Genomic DNA, 20,321 nt, shown 5'->3' with positions numbered 1-20,321 from the left:
CACTTTTTTTTTAAATTTTAACAGCTTGAAATACATTTCATTTACCATAAAATTGACCCGTTTAAAGTATATGGTTAAGCATTTGGTTTTTGTTTTTTTGTTTTTTGTATATTCACGGAGCAGCTATCACTACCAGCTAATTTTAGAACATATTCATCACCCCAAAAAGAAACCCCATACCCACTGGCAGTCACCCCCATTCCCCTTCCACTCCTAAACCCTGGCAATCACTAATGTACTTTCTATCTCTAAAAACATTCCTAGTGAAGACATTTCATCGCAGTGGAGTCACATACCATGGCTAACACCACTCTCTTGCATGACGTGTTCTAATTCACCTCATGCTTCCTTCACAGATAGTTAAAAGATTATTTGAATTGTTGCCCTGCACACAGTGAATTTCTTTCTTTCTTAATTTCAAAATACATGATCTTACTTTTTATTGGAATATTTTAAGCCTATTTTAGAGTTTCTGTATTTTCTTACCTATATACTAATAAAAACAGTTAAAAAAAAAGAAAAAAATAATTCACCTTATGCTTCACCCATACTCTTTTCCTCCATTCTCATGTCAGCCACTGTTATTTCCAGCATTAGGAGGAAGCCACATTCAGAAATGCAGAATAATTTGCCCAGTGAGTGGGCAAAGCTAGAATTCAGACTTGGGTCTTTTTGTTGTAAACCCAAGCTTAGGTCCCTTTAAGTGCAAATGGCTAAAGTTTTGAGTTCAGATTGGCTGGTCCAAATATGAGTGAAACTGGTATTGCTGGTATAAATGGCAGCTGGGCTTGGCCTGGGCTCCCTGGCTGGACTGAGGCTACAGAGCAGCAGGTCAAGGCTGCTGACACAGAGCTGAGTCAAGGCTAAAGGGAGGCCATCCTCAGCAGATAATGAAATCCAGCAAGCCAGCAAACCAGGGAACTGGCTGCTGATCTGCTCCCTGGGTCTGAACTGCAGATCTATCACCCAAGTTAGGCCCAGCCCTGAGCATAAGGACCAGTATGGGAACTGGGTTCTCCCTTCTCTCAGGGGAGGAACAGGCCCCTCCCCTGACACTCCAGTTACCTGCCCTCCACTCCCTTCACTCTTCCTGGAGCACTTCAGCCTGGCTGGGAGGCAGGGCTGCGCATGCTGGTTGCACCACAGAGGCACCAGAGGGAGAAACTTTAATACACAGTCACCTGTGCCCCACCTCCAGAGACCCTGCCTGAGTTGGCCTGCTGGGAGAGAGGCCCATCGGCACCCTGATCTTCCAGTGACCAATCCAAAATACCTGGCTTGGTAGAAATGGTAAATCACAATTAAACAACAGTCTAGGTATGCACTGGCCTGAACTGGCAGCACCTAGACTAGCAGGATTTGGGACCAGGCTCAGAGGTGAGCCTCAGTGCAGGACAATTTGTTGGAGAAAGTAAGGAGAAAGCATGGCAAAACTAGAAAGCAGAGTGGGGAAAGATTCATGCAGCAGGGTGTTGCCCTTCTTTCCTTTCTTTATTGGGAGATGGGCCAGTGAGGTCACTCATGTTAGGAACATTTGTTGGAGAAGGTGAGTAAGCCTGGCTGGCTGTGGGGCAAACTGACGCCCACTCAAGCAGCCATCTTCCAAAGAAAGAAGTGGCTGGGGGGCCAAGTCAGCTGAGGGTTGGGCATGGAGGTGGTGCAGGTGCTGCGGGTGAGCAAAGAACCAAGGGACGCTACCCCTCATTGATCACCAACTTCCCACAACCTGAAAGTCAGCATTGCCCACATGGAGATCTCCACCAGCCTGGCTTTTTGTTATCTTCTCTTTTCCTAATAAAAGTCCTTCCCCTTTCTTTGAGGCTTTCATCTCTGGCCCTGTTCCTCCTTTTTAAGACATGTTTCTAGAAAGAGTAGTGGAAAAATATAATTCTCCTTCTATCTCCTGCAATCTGGACTCTGCCCCTCTGCATCTACACTCCGATGGTGTGGCCCTCCCGTTCCTTGGGCTGCCCCTGGAGTGTGGCATGCAGATCTTTCCTGAATGTCCCTGTTCTGCCTCCACCATTGTACATTGCCCATGGAACCACACCCCTATCACACCCAAGGATGCTCGCTCCTGACTGTGAGGTTGTTCTGTCTTTATTCCTTTCCTTTCCTCCCTAGCCCTCTGTCTCATGTTCCCAGGCCCCTTCCCTGACTTCATACATGACCTCTGGGCAGAGGGTCCTCAAATCTTCATCTTTAGCTCCTACTCCCCTGAACTTCTGGCCCACATTCACTCCACCTGAGGCACTTGCCAGCTCCTCAAATTCAGGAAATCTCAAAACTCCATTCCCTTCCTTCTATGGCTTTTCCTAATATACACACTGAAGACAAATCACCCTCCCTTTCCAACTGGACCTCTTCCCCTGGATACATTCGTGTTCTCACTTATACTTCTCTCCCGATCCTTTCATCTCCATGCTCTGTGGTATTATCTGTAAAAGTAATATTAACAATAGCAGCAATGACCGTAATAGTGGCAAATATTTATAAAGCACCCTTCTGAAAGCTTTCTGGTATTAAACTGATTAAACTTTGCCCCAAGGACTTGAGGGGGCTCCCGTGATCCTCCCCATTATACAGATGAATAAAGTTAAGCAGATTGCCCAAGTTTATCTAGCTAGAAAGTGTGGGCTCCAGAGCTTGCCAGCCTCAGCACGAAGCTGGACTTGTTTAATATGCCTATGATGAAAGTAGTTCCTAGAGGGCAGGACTGACAGCTGCTCACTTAGGGTTGAATCCCTTTCAGTGTTAATCCAATTCAAGAACAGGCAAAAAGTGTGAGAATAGTCATCAGAGCACAGGAGTCCTGCATCTTTCAGGGGCTTTGGAGGAACCCTCACAGAAGAGAAGACAGACCATAAGAGAGGAGTACAGTCTTTGGTAAAGGATGTCTACGCTTTTTCTTTGGTAGAGTTGGCCCTCCAAAATTACCCTATGAGCAAGAATGTGCATAGACTATTCTCCCTAGAGGATGCCTTCACCACCCTTCAAGGTGGTTATTTCAGGGTCTTTGGAAACCCAGCATCTGCTCCATTTAGCTGATGTGGCCATGGAGATTCACAGTGGTGCTGAGAATGGTGCCATGTGTGAAGTCCAGGGGACAATGGATCAGTGGGCCTACAGAAGACGGCCCAGGGGGCCATGGGAGGGTGGAAAATCCACAGCAGCCAAGTTATATATGAGTAGTTGAGTATTCTCCCTCCAAATTTTACATACTACATTTTAACATTTTTCTTAATGAATTTTATCTTCTTTTAATTGGTTCCTTTAAGGGGTGACCTAACATTTTCCAAGTTCTGATCTTCAGACATGGATCAGCAATTTTGGTGTGTGACTGGGTCCTCTCTTGGCAGCACCCACATTTCACCGTTTACTATTAAAACTTTTCATTCATTGATCACCCCGCAGTATGACAGGAAGTCTACTGTGCGTGGGCACACTCAACAATGCTGGATGTGCCAGTGAACCCGAAGATTCAAACATACACTGAGAGGTCTTGGAAATGGAGCCGACTTCCAGAAGCAGAGCACCCTGCCTTACCCCCACATGTCTGTGGGGCCACACTGTGCCTGGACCACAAAGCAGTTAGACCGGTCGGCTCGCACCTCAGGCAGGAAAGCCAGCAGAGAGAAGGCCCCAAATTCTCCACACAGGAGACCCAAGTCTGGGAGAGCAGACTAAGGCCCCAAGAGGCCAACCAGCGAGTCAGGGTAGGCCAAACTTAAAGTCCTCCATATTCTTGCACACACATCACATTCATTCTCTGTGAGGCTGCCCCCAACAGCTGTGGCACCCAACTCATCAACTCCATGGTGACACTCCCTCTCCTCTGCCATTTTTCCCCCCGAGCCAACCGACTACACACACATACACAAATTATTATTACTGTGTAATAATGAGAGAACATGAAAGTAGAGAGACTAGCAAATATTTCCCACGTACCCAGAGCCCAGCTTCAGCAAGTACAACACATGCCAATCCTGTCATTTATCCACCTTTTTTGTCTTTCCCTTTTGGAGCAAGGGATTGAACTATTTGACACGTTATATACTGTACTTATTTTTTTGTTTGTTTATTGTCTCTCTTTTCCCCAAACTAGAATGAAATAAACATGAAGGTAGTAATTTTTTTTTTTTTTAACTATTCATTTCACTGCATTACTCTCAGAGCCCTCAACAGGGCTATCATGCAGCAGAGGCTCAACAAATAGTCAGTGACTGAGTACCTAAGTGAATGAATGAATGAGCTGCCCAGCCAGGCTCCTCCTGGGTGGCCCCCATGCTTCCATTTAATGGGGCCATGTGCAGTGCACCATACTTCCCTTGTTCCCCTCACCCTACCCAGGCCAGCTAGAGGAAGGAAAGGCAGTAATTATTCATCATAGGCAATGTGGGCAAGTTTCTACTGCTGACAGGATCTTACAAACCGGTCCCATAAGAACCAAGAAGGCTCAGATATGGGCAACATTCCTAAAAGGCTACACATTGGGCAAAAAATATTAAATGTGTATTTTTGAACTGTGTGTGACAGAACAGCAAGCTCAGGCATATGTACAATACTCACATGCAACCACGAAACCTAGTCAGGTCGTTGTTTGGCTTCTCACACTCGATTACGCTGGTGAACATCAAAGGATTGAATTCGGTTACCTAAAATAAGAGCACGCATACATTAGAGAAATTTGGGCTCTGACTGTTCCATTCTAAAAGGCACTTGCTCTTCTGTCTCACATCTACGTGAGGTAGGGAAATTTCATGGAAGGAGTCTGCCCAGAAACCTCTGCAGAGTACCAATGCTCACAGAGCGCTTAGCTCATGCTTTCTCACTTTTATACTGAATGATAACTGATGATTGTAGAATGAATAGCAATTAGTAGAACAGTACTGGTGAGTAAGTGAGCTGGAAAGGATTATAGCTCTAATGAAAATAAGAGAATATGAGATAACAACAAAGGAAGCCACTAATGACTGAAAGGGATGAATGAATTTTTTGAAACAGACCAGCACCTTCCAATTTCCTAAACAGATTAGAGAAGCAAATTCCATCTGGAAAATAGGAACTTATAACAAAATGACATTTCCTCAATGTGCACTAAAAATTTTGCACAGATATTTAATGAAATACATTTAAATAGCCGATGGGTAAGCCAACAATTTCTTCATTATTCTACTTGAAAAATGGCGGCTCACCACAAAGTCTCTCATTGAGAATTCTGCCACTGAGAGATGTAACACTGCCATAAACCATATGACCAGATCAGGAGTGGAGAGAGGGAAGGGAGAAGAAAGGAGGAGGGGAGGAAGAAAAATGGGAGGGAAATGCAGGGAATAGACCTTTAGTATAAATAACTATCATTAATGGATTTTTTTTTTTTTTAATCAGCTCTCATTGCTCAGGCTTGTCATTCTTTTTTTCTCTACCAAGAGTCACAACATGGTGAAAAATTGAACTGTCTTTGCTCACACAAGTAAATCATCACACAAAAAGTGCAAGTGATTAAAAATTATAGCAAAGGCATAAACGCTGTTAACACCACCCCAGGTGATTATGACTCTAACACAACAACGTAGTTTCCAGCACAGAATACAGCCATAAAGGTAATTACTCAAACATCAGTTCTTACTGTTTTCCAGTGCATCGTGCACATTAAAAAGAGAACTCATTGGATAATAGTAGCTCAATTCTGCCTTCAGCTCAGGTCATGATTCCAGGGTCCTGGGATCGAGTCCCTCATCGGGCTCCTTGCTCAGCAGGGAGCCTGCTTCTCCCTCTCCCACTCCCCCTGCTTGTGCTCCCTCTCTCGCTGTGTCTCTCTCTGTCAAATAAATAAATAAAATCTTTTAAAAAATTAAAAAAAATAAAAGCCTCTTCCTGAAGTTTAATTAGCCATCAGCCCTGTTCCCCTTGGACTGAAATGGCCTCTGGCTCTATTTCTAGAGTGAGGCCATGTTTCAAGCTGCCCTGTGTTCATTTAAAGCCATGTGAAGTATCTTGGAGCCAGTTGGTCGCCTTTTCCAAGGCAGACATCAGCAGATGCAGCATCCAGGGTAGCCATGAAGGGACTGAGTTCCACAGCACACCAGGATTATTCTTGGCAGACAAGGAGGGTGCACTTAAAATACTCTGTCTCTGTTTGTTATTCTTTCTCTCTAAGAAAAATGTAATGCGAATGGCTCAGAAATGGTAGGACATTCCGTCTCTGGACTCCAGTGCTGCATTCATACCATTCTATCAATAACCATGTTCCTTGGGGAATGTGCACGTCCAGGGCACAGGTTGCCTGGTTTCATCTGCTTCATCTGGAATTGGGGAGAATTTTGAGGATTTTTAGAATCAGAGGGATCTTCAGAGACTGTTATAACTGAATTGTGTAACCACCCCACACCCACCCCATGCCCCAGAATCCATATGTTGAAGTCCTAACCCCCAGAACCTCATAATGTGACCACACGGGATCTTTAAAGAGATAATTAAGTTAAAATGAAGTCATTAGGGTAAGCTCTAATACAATTTGACTGGTATCCTTATAAGAGGAAATTTGGATATAGACACACACTAAAGGACAATCATAAAAAGAAAAAGGGAAGAGATGGCCGTCTACAAGCCAAGGAAGGGTTTCTGAGAAGAAACCGACCCTCTGGAGACATTGGTCTGGACATCCAGCTTCCAGAACTGTGAGAAAGTGAATTTCTGTTGTTTAAGCCACTTAGACTGTGGTATTTTGTTATAGCAGCTCTAGCAAACTAATGCAGAGACCATCTTTGAGTTTCTCATTTAGAAAAGGTTTCACGTGCAGAAATTTTGGATGGGAAAATTCTACATACATTGATTGATTGTTTCTATATAAACTGACAATATAATAATACCCCATTTAAGAAATATATTTATCTCTCCGTCCACTCATCTACCTACCCATCTGCTTCATTCTAAACTGGCTTCAAGGTCATGCCCTCATCACCATCATCAGCCAAACTTTTGCCAAACCTGCCTCCTGGAGCATGGACAGAGTTACAGGACCCCAACCCACCCTTCCATTCTGAGCTTGCTAACTCCATTAAAAAAAAAAAAAAAAGGCACTTCCTCTTGCAGAAGATGAAAAAAATTCTGGAGGGAGGTAGATGATAATAATGGTTACACAACAATGTGAATAAAATTAATGTCACAGAACTGTACACTTAAAAATGGTTAAAATGGGGGCGCCTGGGTGGCTCAGTTGGTTAAGCAACTGCCTTCGGCTCAGGTCTTGATCCTGGAGTCCCGGGATCGAGTCCCACATCGGGCTCCCTGCTCAGCAGTGAGTCTGCTTCTCCCTCGGACCCTCCCCCTTCTCATGCTCTCTCTCTCTATCTCATTCTCTCTCTCGAATAAATAAATAAAAAATCTTTAAAAAGAAAAAAATGGTTAAAATGGTAAATTGTGTGCTATATATATTTTACCACAACAAAAAAAGTTACATACATTGAGAACTGAGTGTGAAGAAACGAATTACTCATCAAGTAGAACATAGCCCGGAAAACCAGGGATTTCAATACAAATCAGAAAGCACCACGCATGCATAAGTAATTCCTGGGGGTACCACTCTACTGCATCACCTGCATCACTGTCACCAATTACTATTTTTTGATAGTTTGCTAAATGCCAGGCCTTGTGCTAAGTGCTATTCACCACCATTCAGGGCAGGGTTGGTTTTCATGCTACCTTTAATTTAGGGTGATTAAGGACCATGCCTAAAGTCATGCCCAAGGTCAAGAGGCCTTTAAGTAACTGATAGCAGTTCCTCAGCCTCTAAGACATCCAGCTCAGCCACTGACACTAAGATTATCCTACTTTAACAGGAAATGATGATACTGTTACCATATATAAGCCAGAAAGTGTATAATTCTACAGAAAATTTCAAAGATATTAAACATGTTTTTAAGTTTTAATGTTTTTAAAAACATGCTTCCTATTAAATATATCCTCATCTGATTATTGATACCTACATCCTTCCCATCTTCAGCAATGCCTGTGGATGTGGAGTTATAGCAGAGTTCACCCAAAAATGGAGTAAAAACAAATCAGGAGACTTGGGATTTGAAGTTTAATAAATATAAGCAAGGCAAGAGAGAGCTTTTAGACTTGGATCTCTGAGGTCTCTGGAGCTCTATGAATCCACCAATCCACAGAATGCAGAGGGGGGTTTAATTCACGCCCATGCTTGTGACAGCCTCAGGACTGGGAGTTGCTGCAGAAGCAGCAGTACCTCTTGAGAGTGCTCTCACACATGTAGGCCCTCTAAGTGAAGCTGCCGGCCCTCTGCAGCAACCGCCACAGCACACCAAGTATCTTGGGCCAAGCGCAGCTGATGACATCACTCACTGCAGAGCAGGCATGTCCAAACAAGTACCTTACTGGCAATACTTTCTGCAGCTATACTCCGAATATTTCTCCAGCTTCTCTGGACAAAGTGATTCGATCTTATTACATGAAAAGGAAGAGGCAGTGCAGTGACACAGGAGAGAGCTCTGCCCCTGAACTTGCATTTTTGTTAGAAACTGCAGCAGCCAAGAGCCTAATGAGCCAAGTCACTGCAGCAGATGGTCCCTCCTTCAGATGCCCAGTGCTGATCACCCCTCATGCTCAGCACCCCTCCAAGTAGAACACGTAGCTATGCAGGTGCATGCCCCCTGTTCAATCACATGGGGGAGGCATGATGTCTAACTGAGCAGTACTGAGACTGTTTACTGAATGAAGGCTTGATTCACAGGGAAGAGTCTGTTACCAATCTTATATTTCACATTTGCATTAAACGAATTGCTAATAACTATTTAGTAAAAGTGAAAGTGCACTTCCTCCAACCTAAAACAAAAACAGTGATATCTAAAAGGACATTTTCAGTCCATTAAAGTAGACACCATTATTTTTTATCATAAGAAGAGTGAAGTGAACCAGTTTACACTTTTTGAAAATAGGATAAGCACATGCTTCCAGAGACCCCACCAGCTCTACATGTAGAGATTTCAGAGTGAGGCTGTCTGTCCTGGTCTCTGGATGACATGGTCCCAGAGAAGCCTGGTGAGAGAAGCCCAGCAAAAATTGACAAGACAAAGAAAACAAACATGCTCCTTCTGTCCTCTGCACCTGGGACCCTGTCCTGAAAATGTCCTTTGTGTCACCTGTCATGATGCAACTAGTCACAAGGGACTCAGGGTTTCCCCTCTACTTCCAGCCTCAACATCACCACCCTACATCGGCCTTCAAAGGCTGATGACCGCGGCCATCTGGGTGGCTCAGTTGGTTGAGCATCCAACTCTTAATTTCAGCTCAGGTCATAATATCAGGGTTGTGAGATTGAGCCCCAAATTGGGCTCCCTGCTAAATGGGAGTCTGCTTCTTTCCCTCTCCCTCTGCCCCTCCCCCCCACAGCTAGCATGTACTCATGCTCTCTCTATATATAAAATAAATAAATCTTTACAAAAAAATTTTACAAAGGCTGATTACCCTGTATTAGCTGCTGCCATACGGGATGAAATTCACATCCCAGTGTAGCAGCCAGGCTCTTCCCAAGGTTGGCTGCCACTCCCCCACCTCCTATTCCTGCTACTTGGAATGTCAGGCTCAGACCTTTCTGCATGGTTTCCTTTGCCCTCCCACCCTGGCTAACTGCCTCCTGCATTTCAAGAAGTGACAGCCCCTTGCCCTAGGTAGGACAGGCAGGTGAAACTGCTGCGAACTTGCTGGCTTCATTCTTGTTTCACCGACTTCCGGTTCCCTGAGAACAGGAGCTCTATGCCCTCGAGACCAGCACAGAGCCTGGTGCACGCATGGCCCAGGGTGATGGGTGCTTATTTTGCAAGGATCTCATATAACGTAAGCTTCCAAACAGACCTAGAGCTCCATGCTGGGCTCTTGCGGTCTAGAACCTCTGCCTGCTAGGTGTTCTCTCACCTGATGCTGAGACAAAAAGGACTGTCGAGGGGGCTGGTAGGGCTTCTCTGTGTTTCAGAAACCCAGTCCCTCTTCAGTGCAAGTGCATTTCACTTAGTAGCAATGTAAAAGAATTTTTTTCACGGCCTCTAATCTAGCTGCTTATTTATTAACAAAGGGTGAACGATATCTGAATTAACTTAGGCAAAGCATTTTAACCTAAATTAATGGAATAATTATACTCGAACCCCTTTGTTGTGCATTTTTAATCCAATTTATATTTACCACATGACTTTTCAGTGCTGTGGGTATTCAAAGGAGGGCAGATAGCCCAATACTACACAAGCAAATGAACAAATAAATGAATAAATTTACTTATTTACTGCAAAGATTGTATTGCCAAATCAATAGTTTCATATAGTTAACCTGAAATGGGAAAGTAATAGTCCGTCTTGTCCACGAATGTGTCCCCTGGCACACAGTCAGTACTCAATCAATCAAAAAATAAAAACCTGAATGAAACTGTAGGCATTCTGGTACTGGTAGCAGGAGAAGTCAAACATATAAGGAGCCTTGGGCGCCTGGATGGCTCAGTTGGTTAAGCGACTGCCTTCAGCTCAGGTCATGATCCTGGAGTCCCGGGATCGAGTCCCACATCGGGCTCCCTGCTCAGCAGGGAGTCTGCTTCTCCCTCTGACCCTCTTCCCTCTCGTGCTCTCTATTTCTCATTTTCTCTCTCTCAAATAAATAAATAAAATCTTTAAAAAAATATAAGGAGCCTTAAATCAAAGTAATCTTTTTTCTAATCACTTTCATAGATTCAGCGTTACACTAGGAGTTTATGCCGATACAAATGATCACAAAACACATTTATATAACTATTTACTCTATAGTTGCCATAGATGTGATTATAATATCCAACATGACCTAAGTGCTTACGTAGGTTGGTGCTGCAGCCCATGAGGAAGCACTGGATGGCATGTAGTACAGCTCATGATGGTTTCTGTGAGTGCCATACTCCTCCCTGATGCCATGGTCATCCCCAGGGAAACAAAGCTAGCCAGGACCATGGGAGGGGCATAATGGCCTCAGCAAGCCTTACAGGAGGCTTCTGGAAGCTCAAAGCCTTTGACAGCTCATAGAAACACTGATCAAGGGGTATCTAATTTGCTGCCTTCTTTTTCTAATGCAAAATTTCCTGTCCTAAGTACAAGGATCAGGTGGACCTCTCTTTGTTTGAAAGCAGAAAGCCAGCCTTGCCCTCACTGACTCTGGCTTGAAAATGGAGGAGCAGCCCCTGCCTTCCTTTTCTTGCCTTTTCATCCTTTGTTCCCTTGCCTCCTTGCTGTTTCATACTCAAAAAGCCTCCAAGCATTAGTTTAGATGGTGGCAAAATTCAAAGGCCTAGAGTGCTGGGTTTGAGCCTAAATTCTCAAGATCAAAAGCCTTTCTTTCCCTCGCAGCTACAAATGTTCCGTGCTGCCTTCATGGGCTGTGATTGCCAACAGAGCTCCAACTTTTTCTTTTATCAAAGAAGGAGTATCTAAGGACAGGCTATGCATCCAGACAGCAAGCAATAGGAGTTGTTTTATAGAAAACCAACTTCAAAACCTAAACAAGGGCTGTATTTTAAAACAGCCCTCTTAAAAGAATCTGTACTTAATCCAACAAGGTGCCACTGTATGAAACACTTCTACAGCAATGCTGCTGAGCTAAGGAGCACGGCCACATTACAAGTCAGCCTGTCTGTCTCACAGCCACGAACCTCTTTGTCCCTCTTCCAGCACCACAGGTGGGCATGATGGAGTGAGCAAAGAGGGCTGTGGGTATAGACCCAACAAGTTTTGGGGATCACTAGACAGATATCCTAACTGTAGATAAGGTGCTCTCCTCTCACCAGGCAGCACAGAAAGAACTAGCGACATCTATAATGAAGTGACCTCTGGGGGCAGTCCCAGTGGTTCCCACGTAGGAAGAAGTCATCCTGCTAGTGTTAGAATAAAACCAGGATGGAGGACTTAAAAAAGAAGAGGTCAGTGAAGAAGTTCTTGCATTACCCCAGGGAATGGCTCTGAGACCAAAATGGCAGCAGAACTGTGAATGCTAACACACAACCAGACTAGCTCAGTCCTTGGATTCAAAAGGAAGACTGTCCAGCATTAAGGACTAAGGCAACTGGGACCAAACATCAGGTTGAGGGCAAAAAGAAACATTGGGGAAATATTAGAAACACCTGAACAAAGGTACCAGCGATTTAACCAGAAGGTAAAGAATAGTCAAACCAAGATCTAGTAAAGACAAAAAGTCCAGGGAGCTGAGACTGGTCTTTGGGGCCTCTTTTCCCTCACAGGAGTCTACAGTTTCTGAAAGAGGTAGTTGAGAAATCGAGCAAAACTAGAGGAGCCAGTGTTGGAGTTTAGAACCTAAATTAGTTTCCTATTGCTGCCATAATAGAATTACCATAAACTTGGTGGCTTAAAATGACATAAATGTGTTATGTTACAGTTCTGGAGGTCAAAGCTTGGAAATAGGTCTCACTGGGCTAAAAACAAAGTGTCGCAGGGCTAAATTCCTCCTGGAGGTTCCAGGAAAGAATCCATTGCCTTGCTTTTTCCAGCTTCTAGAGGCTGCCCATATTCCTGCCTCATGGTTTCCTTCCATTTTCAAAGTTAGCATCAGGGAAAACAAGGCTTTCCCATACTGCATCATTGTGTACTCTTTCTCCTGCTTCCCTTTTTCACTTATAAAGCCTCAATAATTCAGGATAATTAGGAATAATCTACCTCAAGGACAGCTAATCAACCACCTTAATTATATTTCCCTTTGTCACATAACATTACCTATTATCAGGTTCAGGGAATTAAGACACAGACATCTTTGAAGGGTTCTTATTTTGCCTCCCATTGAACTCACAAACAGAAAGGCCTGATAAACAGCTGTATCTTTTTAGGGGACCATGAACAACTGAGCCACAAAGACACTGCCACCCAGCTTAAACACAGACTATCTTAACCCCCAAAATTGGATTAAAGTGATTCTAGATCGCTAGAACCTCCAGATACTGAACAAAATAAAGTTCTTTCTTAATGAAAAAAAAGTAATCCTAGGTTTCAAATTATTTAAAAAACAAATTTCCAGAGCTCTTGGGTGGCTCAGTCAGTTAAGCATCCAACTCTTGGTTTTGGCTCAGGTCATGACCTCATGGGTCATGGGATCGAGCCCTTCATGAGCTCTATGCTCAGTGGGGAACCTGCTTTAAGATTATTCTCTCCCTCTGCCCCCTCCCCCAACTTGTGCTCTCCCACACTCTCTCTCTCTCAAATAAATAAATATTAAAAAAACACAAATTTCCAAGTACAATTTCATACACATACTCAAAGATAAGCAGGCACAAGAAGAGATAAGACGTCATCCAAAAAGAACCAACAGAAACAAGAACAGGATAGGCTCACAGGAACTTTAAGTTACCATGCTTGCCATGATCAGGAAGCTAAAGACATTTTGGAAGAGCTAGAAACCTTAAAATGTAACCTAAGATATTTGAAAAACAACAACAAAAAACCAAAAAAACAAACCAAAACAAAAAAACAAAAAATTAGACCTGAAAAAAATTACACTGAAAGCTCAATGAATGGTTTAATAGCAGATTTGGTAACCTGAAGAAAAAAAAGTAGTAAGCTAGAAGAAAGGTCAGAAAAATTGTTTAGAATAAAGCACAGGGAGACCAAAAGGCAAGAAACACAGCAGAGGGGGTAAGAGACACAGAAGACAGAGAGGAAGGGCTAGCATATATGTTCCTGGAGCCCCTGATAAAGAAGAGAAAGAATTATGCAGGAGCAATATTTGAAGAAGTCATAGCTGAGAATTTAGTAAATCTGATTAAAAAGCACCTACCCACAGACCCAAAAACCTGAAATAGGATAAATAGAGGGAAATCACACCTAAGCACATGACATGAAAATGCCAAAAACCAGAGAAAATAAAATCTTAAAAGGAAATTGAGCATTTGATACTGGCATAACAGAACTAAATACTAAAAACAAAAGATTTCTCCAAAGAGAAGGAAAAAATGGGCCCGATGAAAGGGTAAGATACAGAAAAGAATAAAGAGCAACAAAAAATGGCCAGAATGAGGGTAAATATGAATGTGTGTTAACTGTATTAAATAATGATGATGTCTTAGGGGGTTCATAAAGAGGTATATTTATAACACATGACTACAGAAGCATATTAGGTTAGGAGGGAATAAAAAGAAGTTTAAAAAAGAAATCCTTGCATGTCCAGGAAAATAATTGAAAATCAATGCATATTAGATACTGATAAGTCAAAGATGCATGTTGTAAACTCTACTGTAACAATTACAATGAGAGTAAAGGAGTGTGTAACTGCCAAACCAAATGAAGAAAGATTAGTAAATCTCTTTATCTAAAAGAAGGCAAAAAATATAAAAGAAAAGAAGGCAAATGTGGAGAGAAAAAGGAAAACAAACCAGGCAGAACAAACAAAAATGAAAGAAGAAAAGCTTCATACTCAAATATACCAATACTAACATTAAAAGCAAATCAAGTAAAATCATGTAGTGAACATAAAGACTGTCAGAATTAAAAAAAACAAAACTCGACAATATGACATTTATAAGAAATAGACCTAAAAACATACAGATAAAGAGAACAATGTGAAAAGACAAAAAGGGCTTATCTGACAAAGATTAACAAAAAGAAAGCTAGTATACCTGTATACCTGTATTAGCCAAAGTATTTTTAAATCAAAAAGCATTTCTGTATATAAAAAGGGTCAATATGAAATGACAACAAGTTTGATTCATTAGGAAAATAAATCAACATCATAAAGGCCATATACAAAAGACCCACAGCTAATATCATCCTCAATGGGGAAAAACTGAAAGCGTTTCCCCTATTGTCAGGAACAAGACAGGTATGTCCACTCTCACCACTGTTTAACATAGTACTGGAAGTCTCAGCCTCAGCAATCAGACAACAAAAAGAAATAAAAGGCATCCAAAGTGGCAAGGAAGAAGTCAAACTTCCACTATTTGCAGACAAGATACTCTATGTAGAAAACCTGAAAGATTCCACCAAAAAATTGCCAGAACTACTTCATGAATTCAGTAAAGTCACAGGATATAAAATCAACATACAGAAATCTGTTGCATTTCTATACACCGATAATGAAGCAGCAGAAAAAGCAATCAAGGAATCAATCCTTTTACAATTGCACCAAAACAATAAGATACCAAGGAATAAACCTAACTAAAGAGGTAAAAGATGTGTACTATGAAAACTATAGAACACTCATGAAATAAATTGAAGAGGACACAAAGAAATGGAAAAGCAGTCCATGCTCATGAATTGGAAGAACAAACATCATGAAAAAGTCTATACTACCCAAAGCAATCTACACATTTAATGTAATCCCTATCAAAACACCACCAGTATGTTTCACAAAGCTGGAAAAAATAATCCTAATATTTGTATGGAATCACAAAAAACTCTGAATAGCCAAAGCGATGCTGAAAAAGAAAAACAAAGCTGGTGGCGTCACAATTCTGGATTTCAAGCTCTATTACAAAGCTGTCATCATCAACAGAGTATGGTACTGGCACAAAAATAGACACATAGATCAATGGAATAGAATAGAAAACCCAGAATTGGACCCACAACTCTATGGTCAACTAACCTTTGACAAGGCAGGAAAGAATATCCATGGGAAAAAAAGTCTCTTCAACAAATGGTGTTGGGAAAACTGGACAGCAACATGCAAAAGAATGAAACTGGACCACTGTCTTACAGCATATGCAAAAATAAACTCAAAATGGATAAAAAATGGATAAAAGACCTAAATGTGAGACAGAAAACCATCAAAACCCTAGAGGAGAACACTGGCAGTAACCACTGTGACCTCAGCCTTAGCAATTTCTTATTAGACACGTGTCCAGAGGCAAGGAAAACAAAAGCAAAATGAACTACTGGGACTTCATCAAGATAAAAATCTTCTGCACAGCAAAGGAAACAATCAACAAAACTAAAAGGCAGTCTACCGAATGGGAGAAGATATTTGCAAATGTCTTATCAGATAAAGGGTTAGTAGCCAAAATCTATAAAGAACTTACCAAACTTAACACCCCAAAAATGAATAATCCAGTTAAGAAATGGGCAGAAGACATGAATAGACACTTTTCCAAAGAAGACATCCTGATGGCTAACAGACACAGGAAAGGTGTTCAACATCACTCATCATCAGGGAAATACAAATCAAAACCATGAGATACCACCTCACACCTGTCAGAATATCTAAAATTAACACAAGAACCAAAAGTGTTGGCGAGGATGCAGAGAAACAGGAACTCTCTTACACTGTTGAGGGGATGCAAACTGGTGCAGCTACAATGTGAAAATAGTATGGAGGTTCCTCAAAACATTAAAAAATAGAACTACCCTAGGACCCAGCAATTGCATTACTAGGTATCTCCCCAAAAGATACAAACATACAGACTCGAAGGGTACATGCATCTTTATGTTTATAGCAGCATTATCAACAATAGCCGAACCATGGAGAGAGTCCAAATTTCCATAAACTGATGAATGGATGAATAAGAATACACACACACACACACACACACACACACACACACACACAATGGACTATTACTCAGCCATCAAAAAAAGTGAAATCTTGCCATTTGCAATGACATGGATGGAGCTATAGAAAGTATTATGCTAAGTGAAATAAGTCAGTCAGAGAAAGAAAAATACCATATAATTTCACTCATATGTGGAATTTAAGAAACAAAACAGATGTACATATGGGAAGGGGGGAGGAAAGGGAGCAAGGGAAATAAACCATAAGAGACTCTTAATGACAGAGAACAAAGGGTTGATGGGGTGGGGTGGGGTGGGATGGGATAGATGGGTGAAGGGTATTAAGGAAGGCACTTTTTGTGATGAGCACTGGGTGTTGTACATAACTGATGAATCACTGAATTCTACTCCAGAAATAAATATTGCACTGTATGTTAACTAAGTAAAATTTAAGTTAAAAATAAAGAAAATAAAAATAATTCTAAATTTACATACTTCTAATAACATAACTTTATAGCTTGCAAAAATTAATAGAAACATAGACATAAAGAAATCCACAATCTTAATCAGGGAATTTTAACATTGCTTTCTCAATATTTGATAGAACAGTCAAGAAAACCAGGAAGGTACAGAAAACTTGAACATCATTATTATCCTAATAGACCTACATAAAAACTGCACTCAACAACTATAGGATACATAGTCATTTCAAGGGCACTCACGACATTTAAAAACGTTGATCATATTCCGAGCTATAAAGCAAGTAACAAATTTCAAAAACATAATATAGAATTTAATTAAACCAAAATTAAAAAGAAGAAAATTCTTTTAAAAACACCATTTGCTCTGAAATTATGTAATACAATTCTAAATGGTCAAAGAAAAAAGTGACAAGAGAAATTGGGACATATATTTATGAAAATGATATTAAATATAATATGTATCAAAATTTGTGGGATATTGTTTGCTTTTAGGAAAATTAAGAGCCTATTTTCATATATTAAAATATTTAAAGATAAATTTAACAAGGTAGGCATCCGTTTCAAAAAATAGAAAACAGTAAATGAAATCTAAAAAAGGTTAAAGGAATAGCAAAAAACAACAAAAAATTCAAATGTAATAACTAACCCACCCTAGAAAGGCAGAGCTTGAAAAAAATGAGTACAAATGATGAGTAACTGGAATAAAAAAGAGGACATCACTAAGATCCTAACTATTCTAAAAAGTTAAGAGTATTATATAAATAATTACATGCCAATTAAGTTTGAAAATTTAAATGAAAAGGACAGATTACTAGAAAAATACAAATTACTACAATTTTTTGTAGAAAAAGACACATTATAGTATTTTAACATTAAATAAATTGAAAGATCATTTAAATCTTTCCATAAAGAAAATTTCAAATTCAGATGGATTTTGCCAATGAATTTTACTAAATATATCCGAAGAAATAACACTCATAAAACTCTTCTAGTGATGAGAATGCTTCCCAACCTATTTTATGAAGCCAATATGAGCTTGATACCAAAACCCAAAGATACATTATGAAAACAGAAAATCACAAGCCTATCTTATGAAAATATTCTTAATAAAACATTAGCAAACTAAGCCCAACTATATATTAAAAGATAATACATTAGGAAAGTGGATAGAGTTGGTTCAAAGTTGGTAATAGCATTAAAAAAATCAGTGTAATCAGCCACATTAGCCCAAAAGGAAAAAAATAAATCATTTAATCACCTCAACTGAAGCAGAAAACCCATTTGATACAATTCAACATCTGTTCATGATAATGCTTCCTTGCTAGGGGAGAAGAAAAAAGAAAAAAAAAAGCGTCCTTAGTCTGTGAAATGTACTCAGCTAGAGCCTAATGAAATACTGTATATAATGGTAAAATGTTCAAAATTTTCCTTTTAAGATTGGTATCAGGGGTGCACCTGGGTGGCTCAGTCAGTTAAGCATCCAACTTGATTTCAGCTCAGGTCATGGTCTCTGGGTCATGAGATCAAACCCTACCTCAGGCTCCAAGCTGGGAGAGAAGCCTGCTTAAGATTCTCTCTCTCCCTCTGCCCCTCTCCCCACTAAAAAAAAAAAAAAAAAAAAAAAAAAAAAAAAAAAAAAAAAAAAAAAAGATTGGTATCAGGGACAAAATATCTTATATCACCATTTCTGTTTAAGACTGAATTGGAGGTTCTTGCCATTCCAACTGGGTAATGGAGGGAAAGAAAGAGAAAGTAAAAGAACCAAGAGTATAAATAATTGAAAACATAGAAATAATGGCATCATCATTTGCAAACAAAATGATTATATGTGTAGAAAATCTAAAATAATCTTCAGAAAACTTGTTAGAATTAATAAGCGGTTTTAGATTTGTGAATACAAGATCATCCACCGTATTTCTATAAATTGCATATGCAAACATACATACATACATATATGTGTGTGTGTATTGCATTTACTACTTTGAAAATGCACATACATATTGCATTTATATACACATTATAATAAGCTTACAAAATCAATTTGTGGGAATAAATCTAACAAGAATGTGCAAGTTCTTTCTGTTGAAATTACAGAGTATTATTGAGAGAGATTAAAGGAGATACAATTAAAGGGGGATATATATATATGTATTTATGAATTAGAGGACTCAGAATTATATCAACTATTTGCTCTCCAAACTTATCTATATATTCAATGTAATCACAATAAAAATCCCAACATCTTTGGGAACTAGAGTTGGGAACAAGTTCAGTCCAAAAAAATGGAAAGGTAAATGACCATGAATAGCAGATACTCTTAAAAAGAACAAATTGAGTGGAGCAAGATGGCGGAGGAGTAGGAAACCTAGATTTCGTCTGGTCTCAGGAATTCAGCTGAATAGGGATCACACCATTCTGAACACCTACGAACTCAACAGGAGATCGAACAGGAGAGTAGCAACAACTCTCTGAACAGAGAAGTGGCCACTTACTGGAAGGTAGGGTGTGCGGAGAAGTGAATCCGAGGCGGTATTCGGGAGGATAGACGGCGGGGGAGGGGCCTCCGCCGGCCGCTTCTGGCAAGTGATAGAGCCGCGGAGCACAAAATTGGAACTTTTAGAAGTCGGCTCTGCGGAGGGACGTCGCTGCAGTGGCTAAGCGGGGGGTGGAATCCTCCCGGGACAGTGTGGTCTCAGGACCCTCGGGGTCACAGAAGGACCGGGGGTGCCTGAGTGCGGCAGAGCTCCCGGGTATCAGAGCGGGGAAGCCGGCTGCAGAGACGGAGCAGAGTCGTGGGCTCTCAGCTCGGGGTTCCCATAAACTGTGATCTGCGGCCCAGTCGGGGCACGGCTCCCCCAGCAGGGACCCAAGAAGCAGCAGAGCCGAGGAGACTCCCCTTCCTTCCCGGGGAGGAGCGGTGCGGGAACGCACTGCAGGGATCTGCTGGGTTTGGAGACTCCGTGCGGGGTCGGGTGCCAGAGATAGCAACGCTCGATCACAGGCCGGGTGAGCACGGAGTGCGGCCAGAGACCGGGGACACGGAAGTGACTGCTTTTCTCTGGGGGCACACTGAGGAGCGGGGCCCCGAGTTCTCAGCTCCTCCGGGTGGAGACTGGGAGGCCACCATTTCTGCCCTGGTCCTCCAAAGCCGTACCGAGAGCTTGCAGGGAACAAAAGCTCCTGAGAGCAAACCGGAGCAGCTTCCTTAGCCCGGACCGACAAGGGCGGGGTAATTCCGCCTCCGGCAAAGACATTTGGAAACCACAGCAACAGGCCCCTCCCCCAGAAGATCAGCACAAACAGCCAGCAAGCCAAGACCAAGTTGATC

At 41.4% G+C, this 20,321-nt stretch overlaps 1 protein-coding gene across 1 annotated transcript in view; it reads right to left on the bottom strand.

The window, feature by feature from the left end:
- ATP10A (ATPase phospholipid transporting 10A (putative)) overlaps window positions 1-20,321 on the bottom strand; it is a 210,915-nt gene that overhangs the window by 66,218 nt on the left and 124,376 nt on the right. Inside the window, 1 exon segment of the mRNA XM_025852086.2 lies at window positions 4,570-4,655. Coding sequence (XP_025707871.1) covers window positions 4,570-4,655 — 86 coding nt within the window.

This window comes from Callorhinus ursinus, unplaced genomic scaffold, assembly GCF_003265705.2.
Source record: "Callorhinus ursinus isolate GAN/ISIS: 27379988/994484 unplaced genomic scaffold, GSC_fseal_2.0 scaffold78, whole genome shotgun sequence".
In the NCBI taxonomy this organism is placed as follows: Eukaryota; Metazoa; Chordata; class Mammalia; order Carnivora; family Otariidae; genus Callorhinus; species Callorhinus ursinus.
This window is presented reverse-complemented; position numbering and strand designations above follow the sequence as displayed.